The following is an 8,780-nucleotide window of genomic DNA, read 5'->3' as shown; positions in this document are numbered from 1 at the left end:
AACATAGGATACGTCGTTATCGATAAGAGAAGTGGTTGAGTGTATCGGCCTATCGGTTTGTCCTAGATACCAAGAGGTTCACGTTGAATTTGCATAGGAACGATGCGTAACGACGTCAAAGTACTAAGATACCAAGACTCCATTGACTCTCCTCGACCATCGTCAATTTTGTCGAAACGAATGTTCTTGAACGATAGAGATATCAATGTACACGTTCAATACTTGTTCTCAATTTTCAAACGAGAATCGAACGTCGAATCGATGGAATCATATAGAAAACTATGTCGGATATAATTCGAACTAACAATATAACGATAATAATATCTCGTTTATCATAAAGAATATATTCGAAAGTATTCGATTTGCATATCATTAATTTTTAAATAACTCTTTCATCCCAGTTTCGAACGTTCGTTTCGAATACTTTTGCGTGATAAATGGCCGAGAGTTTCAGGTTCGAGGGTGTACCTACTCATCGTTCATAATGAAACAGCGAAAAGGGCGTTTCTTCGATGGAGGCATTGAGAGGAGAGCAAGCGCTTATTAAAATCCATCCGAGAGAGATCTTCTTCTTCTTCCTCCTCCTCCTCTTCTTCTTCTTCTTCTTCTTTTTCTTCTACTTTTTCTTTTTCTATCGATCGGAAAGTTTTGTAATATTGAAAGTACGTTAAAACGTTCGCCGAGATACTTTTATACCAGAGCTGGAAGTTTCCGCAAAGACGCAGACGGAGAAATCGAGAGACATCGTGTGTCCAAATGGAATAGGAAAAAATCTCTCTCTCTCTCTCTCTCTCTCTCTCTCTTACTCTCGCATTCTTTCTCTTTCTATCTCTCTCATAGCACACGATGATTCGACATCTATACGAGCACATTACGAATACAGAACTTTATAGTCTTTGAGGCACACAATGATTTCCATAAAAATATCGTATCAGAGATAGACCGTAGAGATTTTTTAATAAAAGCGTAAAAAGTGTGGTCAATCTCTCTCTATCTCTCTCTCTCTCTCTCTCTTTCTCTCTTTCTCTTTTTAAATTCGTTCACCGTCGACTATTCTGTCGACGTTACATTCTTTCTCGTTTTTATGATATCGATCGTATTCCACAAAGCCGGAAATCTGACAGGACACGTATTAACAAATCAAGAGGGTTTATGGATGTATATATATATATATATATATATATATATATATATGTGTGTATGTAAGAGGAAAAAAGAGGCAGGAAGTGAGGATAAAAGAGAAAATAGAAGTGAGTTGATCGCGTTTCGTTTTTGGAAAATTCGCGAGTTTCGTTGGCGACGAAGTGTGAGATATAGGATGAGAATGAGGATGAGGTGGAAGAAGAGAAAGAGGAGGAGGAGGAGGAGGAGTGGGAGAAGGTAGGTGGCACACGGTTATCGCGATGAAAAGTGTGGCCCCCGGCCAAATGTCGCACGGGGATAAAGGTCTAACCACTCGTTGGCGGAAAATACATCGAGCTCGGTGCACCGGTGGCGCCGCGTAAATCCGAAAATTCATTACTGCAGTTGCAGTACCACGATTGTTCGGAGCCAACGCGTTAGAACTACGAGACCGGAGTACTGCGAAGCTGCGGCATTAATAGCCGGCCGTCCCGTCAGGATTTACCAGGAGGCACGGTATTGTTGACAAGCGAATATAGAATTTTCACGATTCCGATAGGTACGCTACGTGAATAACATTCAGGATGGAATTAATGACTCGAGATCCTACGTATTTTACTATCGCCAAGCGCCATTATCGAACTGTTTAGTATTCAAATGACTGACTGCAGTGCCATTTTTTCATTAGTCCGCTCGGCAACAGTAATCCGATAATCGGATTTCACGAATTTATTATGTATTGGCCGATACGCCGATTGATTCGAGTCTATCGCATTAACGATTCAGAGATTTTACTCGTATCATACTCGGCGAATTGATATTATCTTTTGTCGATCGCCTTTAAAATGTTTCGTTTCTATACGTTTCAGAAGGCGAGGACGCGGCGGAGGATGAGGATTCATATCTCCTCGAGGAGGATGACGTGCCTTCGGCTACCATCGCCAGTGACACTGAACTGATATCGGAAGGTGGCGGACATCTTCCGGTATTTTTAACGGAACCGGTCGACTCCTTCGTCGTTAAGAACAAACCTGCCACTCTTCGTTGCAAAGCGGCACACGCATTGCAAATATATTTTCGTTGTAACAACGACAGAGCGGATGATTCGGTTCAACAAGACTTCGTTGATCCTCATACGGGAACTAGGATCGTCGATTGCGAGTTAAATGTTACCAGGGACCACATAGAGGAGTATTTCGGAAAAGACAAGTTCAAGTGCGAGTGCATCGCTTGGTCTGGTTCAGGACAGATCAAGAGTCAACCAGCGGTGATCGATGTTGCTTGTAAGTATTGCTTTTTCTTATTATTAGTACGTCAAAAAAAAAAAAACAAACAAAAAAAAAAATAAGTATCTAATCTTGGACCCGTGAGGATGAAACTTTAAGAATACGATACGATCATTCACGAGAGAGAGAGAGAGAGAGAGGAGAACGACTTTTGCCTTACTTCGTCCTCCGCCCCTCGTAATTATCTTGATTCTCTTGGCAGTGATGTCATTATTTAATTCCGCTCCTTAACAGAAGACAATGCGACGAGCGTCAGCGGAGGAGTTCCTAAGAGAATCAATTTAGGGAAGAACCACTTGTTCAATTTTAGAGTTACGCAACTAATGAAGCGGACAAAGTTTCGTTTAACAGAATCACCGAAATGCATACATTTTCAAATAGAATTTAAAGTAGCCTTAATGTCAAATTTTTCTCTCAGAACCCTGATAAGAACTTTGTATTCCTCGTCTGCCCCCCCCCCCCAACCCTGCCCCTCCAATAAGGATTAGTATGTCGTTTATCTCGTTTTATCGACAACAAGGAACGATTATTTTTTCAGATCTGAAGAAGCAATTCGAGTCACCGCCATATTCCGTTTCGGTCGAAGCTGGTCATAGTACCGAACTTCGATGTCTGGCACCTCTCGGTGTGCCACCTCCAAGAGTCTATTGGCTGAGAAACAACGTTCCAGTTGATGCTGACTCGGACACTCTTTTGGTATCCAGCGAAGGACATCTTCTTGTTGGCCAAGCAAAACTCAGCCATCAGGCTAATTATACATGTGTGGCTGAGAACATCGCGGCAAAACGATTAAGCGATCCAGTTAGCCTAACAGTATACCGTAAGATTAAATATTCTCCAATTAACATTTCATACGGCAAACGTTCGTATATCCCAATTATCGCCAAACGATGAGTCATTAATTACTATGTTCGCAGTGAACGGTGGTTGGTCTTCCTGGTCTGCCTGGTCGGAATGTCATTCGAGATGCGCGAAAGGTGGCCAGAAAAGAACGAGAACGTGCACGAATCCGGCACCTATGAACGGTGGTCAACCTTGTCTCGGTCCAAGTCAGCAGAAAATGGATTGCAACACTGCCTGTCCTGGTGAGTCCAATGATCCACCATGCGACAATGACAAGCGGTTATTTCAATCGCTGCTTTACGCTTCCGATAACAATCGCTTATATCGTGATTCAATGGTAAATGATAATGGTAATCGTGCGTGTGGTCGTTCGATGAAAAATCTTCTCAATGTAATACCCATCATCTCACGTGTGCCTCATAAAAAGCTCTCACAATTCGCTTACTAACGTCGACGTGCTTTCAGCTTTGTGGGGGGTTTCTTCTCTCTCTCTCTCTCTCTCTCTCTCTATATATATATATATATATATATATATATATATATCTACCTATCTCTTTCTTGCCTATCCTTTTGCAATTTTGCTACGTTCTATACCTTAGGCGACGTCTTTGAAGATAGTTAATGTGTAAGCAAGCGTTGGCGGTGGTGTCGTCTTCCTCTTCTTATCCTAGTCCGTGTCGCGTAGACGTCAGGCTCAAGCAGGTTTTGCCTTGGCGGGCCGATATTACCAATGCCGAGTAGAGGAAACTCTCTCGCTTGATTTACGATCGTTTTCTCTCTCTCTCTCTCTCTCTCTTTCGTACAAGCATCTCTTACGTCTTCGCGGTCATCTTATGCCAGAGGGTCTCTTTACCAGCATTCACCTTTCCAAAAGGTTTGCGACATTTCAAAAACACCTGCACGTTACATGCATTCACGTTTAAGCATAGAGCTAATATCCGTATATTTTCCGTCGCGAAAACTCGACTCTCGTTGAGTACTCGCGTAACGCTTTTTCTTCTTTCTTCTTTTCTGCTGCTTATGTCGGAACAGCGGGCGCATTGGAGGAATTCACCAATACTATGGGTAAGTATTTATTTATAACGACTCGGCCGCCTTTTCTTTTCTTTCTTTTCTTTTTTTTTTTTTTTTAACATACTTATCCTTTTGTTGTCGAACGTAAGATCGTAAAAAAAAAACAAGGACAGATGCACATATATATATATATATATATATATATATATATATATATATGTATGTATGTATAAATCAATTTATCAAAGGTGCATCAACGAGCAAATGTCTTTTCCGGGGGAGAAAAAAAAAGGAAAGTAAAAAGGAAAACAAAAAGGAAAAAGTAAACGTTCGAGCAGATTAAACGGCAATAAAGCCACCAACGAGAATAATGCTTTTACAAGAAGCTCGTCGAACTTTTTTATCGAGCTCTCGTAGTATCGATCGAAAGCATTGCCGCTTTAACGACTTTACGAGATACACTTTTCTATTTTTTTCTTTTTGTACCAGTCGTCGACGGTGGATGGTCCAGATGGTCGGCGTGGTCCATATGCGGGAGCGACTGCACGCACACCAGAAGGAGATCGTGCGACGAGCCGCCTCCGAGCCACGGTGGCCGTTCATGTCAGGGCAAAGATATAAGCGTGGCCAATTGCACCGGCGGCATATGCAATGGTAAGTCACGCGAGACATGAAGTTACTTATAAATATTTTTTTATTCTCCTATATACAAAAATTAACATAGAAAAGTTTTTTAAATTCCTCATTTTCTTCTTCTTCTTCTTCTTCAAAAAAAAAAAAAAAACAAAAAAAAAAGAAAATATATATATATAAACATGCAAAAACGAAATTTCTGAACATATCAGAGAACAGATTTAAAGACACAATCATGAATATTATTTGTTGCAGTTGGCAACGCGAAGATGGGTGGCGCGCATTTGACAGAAGAAGGTGAGTGTTAAAAAAAAAAGTTTTGTTCAAGAAATATATGTGTGTGTATGTATATATATATATATATATATATATATATATACACACGCGACAATGCCACTCCTAGATCTCTCTTTTTTTCTCTCTCTATCTCTCTCTTTCTTTCTCTGTCTCTCTGACCCGTTAATTCTCTTTCGTCGCATATTTCATTCGCACGCGCGTTCCTCGTCACGGTGCGTTTGCAAGAGTCCAAGAGGGAAGTCTCTCTCGATTAGATAAGCCGTGATTCGCGCGATGTACCGACCCTCCTCCAATTCGTTCCGGATTTGTATATATGCTTGCGGAGAAGCGAGGAGACGTTATTACGAGCTCGAGGAAAGGAAAAGGAAATGATGAAAAAGTATTGTGGTATAAGAGAAAAGTACGGGCACATGACCAAGAAGAACGGGAAACAAAAAAAAAAAAGAAGGAGCAAAAAGAGGGGAAAAAAAGAACAAAACGAAAAAGTAAACAAATAAACGAACAGATAGGGGAAAAAAAGGACACACATATACACAAACACACACACACACACACACATATATATATATATATATACATACAAACAGAAAAATACGAGCAAAGGAGCCAAAGTAGTTAGGTAGAAGTTCTAAATGGTATGACAGTCAGGGTGCGACCATCCAACCGCGAAGAAAATGTCCTTAACCCGTCGTACGACATTCTTGGATGGATTCTTCACGCCCGGTGAACGCCATTTATATTCCCAACTACACCGTACACTTATATATTTCTTTCCGATCTGATACCGATTCTCGAATCGTACTTAACATATTTTATTCATCTTGAGAAAGATTTAATCGACGAGTTTAAAGCGAAGTAATAAGAGAATCGACTTAGTAAATAGCCTTGATCAATATGTAATTATGTAGGTACTATGTAGATACTGTTAATATACGAAAGATTATTAAAATTACGAAAGAACGTTGAAATAAGGAAAATGAGAAGAGAAAGAGAATGATGATGATGAGGAGGAAGGAAGGTAGAAGGAAGTCAATACCAGGTAGGTAAGTATAGGTAGGGAAGAAGAGAGGAAAGAGGTATCGCCTAAGGGTAAATGTAAATTCGTTAGGTCTCTAATTCCCTTGGTTAAACGTGATTTTGAATACCCTAGAATGGAGAAAGCGGAAAACTTCGTAGGAAATCTTAAGAAGTTGTTTCTTTTATGAGATTCGATATACGAGCCTGTGCCAAGTAAGTATAAACTGATGGGAGGGAGAAAAGAGAGAGAGAGAGAGAGAGAGAGAGAGAGGGAAAGAGAGAGAGAGAGAGAATGTTTCCATCGAAGGGTAGGAGTTACGCTACGCGTAAACTCTTTTTCGAATATTTACATTTAATTACGCGACTGGTTAATTATTGACGCTGGGAAAGTAGAAGGGAGTTCTGGGAGAACGATCGGATGGATCCCTTCGAGCTTTACAGAGCCAAACAATCGTAACAATGAGCCTATATAGCTGGTGGTAGTCTCGAGGGTGGTCCGCGTAGATGCAGTCGCTAGAACGAAACCCTTCTCTCTCTCTCTCTCTCTCTCTCTCTCTCTCTTTCTCCATGAATCTCAACGATTCTATCGAGCGAGGGCACATCAAAGTTGCACGCGATATACGCGTAGGCTCGCTCGACCTATACGGCTCCCTTCGGTCCCTTCGTGTACCTCGGCAAGGGCTGCCTTTAATATCGAAGAAAATTATGTAATCGGTAGCCGTTACGCCCTTACGATGGTTGGGGGAAATTGATCGTGCATGCAAATAAAGTGCCATTATCCTGTGCCGTGGTCTCGAACATATACCTACGCTTCTGTGAGACATCGAGACGAGACAGGAGAGAGAGAGAGAGAGGGGTACGAAAAGGAAAAGAAAAAATGAAGGGGGGGGGCCAATCTATCCTCCTTGAATTCCGTAGTGACTTCGATTTTTCGAAAAGTACCTTTAAAGTACAAGAGAAATGATGTATCGAAAAATAAAAAACTTCCAACGTATACGCGAAATTAAACACTTGTCCTTCAGTTAAATTCCATTAAAGAGATTTGCAAAAAAAAAAAAAAAACAAAAAATTCGCTTAATTCGTTTTATTAATTTATAAAAGTAAGAAAGAAAGAAAAAAAAAATGTCGTATTTTAATCGACGCTAATATCGACAAAAACAAAAAGAAAAGTTGTATAATGTATGTTCTTATTATCGATTAAAATGGGACATCCTATATAGATAAGCTATGTCATGTTACGTACGACGTCGCGGCACAGATGCGTCCGAACGTAAATCGATCGTGGTTAAGAAAATAAATCGTGGCATCCCCAACAGAAGTTACTTTCTCTCTCTCTCTCTCTCTCTCTCTCTCATACTGTATCTCTCTTTCTCATACACACATACACATGGCAGACATACATACATACACAAGTACGTGCGCTCTCGCACGTACGACCGCAAGAGTGTCTTGGAGATAGGGTGAAAGCAGCACACGCACTTCCGATCTCATTTTCCTACGTCCTGCGTGTAACGATGTGGAACTATTGCGTTTTGAAAATCTTTCCTTCCGACTTTCGAACGATGTTACTCGTTTTCGACGTTCGCGCGGTGATATTGACGTTCGAGGCACGTGTCTTTCTAAGGAGAGAGATAGAAAGAGAGAGAGAGAGAGAGAGAGAGAGAGAAGAGAAGAGTAACGTATACACACGAAAACGAGACGCACATGATCCTATGAGAGAGGAGGAATAGGAAAAGAAAGAGAAAAAGTCAGGGCCCCGAAAGTCACGTACCAGGGTTACAACCTCGTATGGCTTTGACATTCTAAAATTGGAAGAAGCTTAACGGTGTTTTGTAGAGAGTAGGGATGCTGTCGCTGCTGCTGTTCTACTACTGCTGCCCGCCTGTTCCTTGAGGAATTTCTTGTGACAATTTTTATGGCCATAGGGATATTCGAAATCGTTGAAATAAATCTCGAATAGTAGTAGATAGATACGCGCCGAGCTTATAAATAGTGTTTAATATTTAAATGCGTCTTAATGCAAATGTGTGATGGGAGGGGAGAGAGCAGGAATAAATTCTTCTCCCATTTTTCTTTTTATTTTTCTTTTTTTTTTTTTTTTTAGTTCTCTCTTCTTTCTTTTATCTTTTTTTTTTTTTTTTCATTTATTCTTTCTTTCTTTCTTTCTTTCCTCAAATGGTCCATCCGTAAAAACGTTTCTTATCATTTTTCCCTTAATTCATTCATACGTCTTCGAGCTTTTCAAAACGTGTTATAAACAATTCGATTCGTTTTATAGTTTCTCACGTCGTTCGTTCATTTGTAACAAATATCAATGCCAGTTAGTTGGTAATTTAAAAATTATGTTATATTACATTCTCATACCCTTTAAGCAATCAAATTTTTTATCGTCCGTGTTAATGGCCATAATAATAAACCGATCTCGATTTTTATTGGTTTAGAAAATAACGACGCGTTGTAAAATAATAAAATGAGAATCATCCCGGTAGTACGAATAGGGGGGAAATGTGCATATAACCGAGCCGACGTTGAACGACGAGGAACCTTAAAAGTTTTCTACGACTTCTC

At 40.3% G+C, this 8,780-nt stretch overlaps 1 protein-coding gene across 6 annotated transcripts in view; it reads left to right on the top strand.

Moving 5' to 3' along the window:
• Window positions 1-8,780, top strand: part of LOC124422681 (netrin receptor UNC5C-like) — a 60,632-nt gene that overhangs the window by 28,605 nt on the left and 23,247 nt on the right. For 3 of the 6 annotated variants that reach the window (XR_006941900.1, XM_046959471.1, XM_046959470.1), the window contains 6 exons: window positions 1,992-2,405; window positions 2,947-3,228; window positions 3,326-3,493; window positions 4,266-4,316; window positions 4,755-4,919; window positions 5,154-5,195. Coding sequence is in view for 5 of the 6 variants with exons in the window: in XM_046959471.1 (XP_046815427.1) it covers window positions 1,992-2,405; window positions 2,947-3,228; window positions 3,326-3,493; window positions 4,266-4,316; window positions 4,755-4,919; window positions 5,154-5,195 (1,122 nt within the window). In the remaining variant the exon portion in view is untranslated. The remainder of the gene's footprint in view (window positions 1-1,991; window positions 2,406-2,946; window positions 3,229-3,325; window positions 3,494-4,265; window positions 4,317-4,754; window positions 4,920-5,153; window positions 5,196-8,780) is intronic. The other 3 variants (XM_046959473.1, XM_046959474.1, XM_046959475.1) reach the window with 3 other exon arrangements.

The sequence above is a fragment of the Vespa crabro genome, chromosome 3 (assembly GCF_910589235.1).
Source record: "Vespa crabro chromosome 3, iyVesCrab1.2, whole genome shotgun sequence".
NCBI lineage: Eukaryota > Metazoa > Arthropoda > Insecta > Hymenoptera > Vespidae > Vespa > Vespa crabro.
The sequence above is the reverse complement of the archived record's forward strand: the minus strand, read 5'-3'. Positions and strand labels throughout refer to the sequence as shown.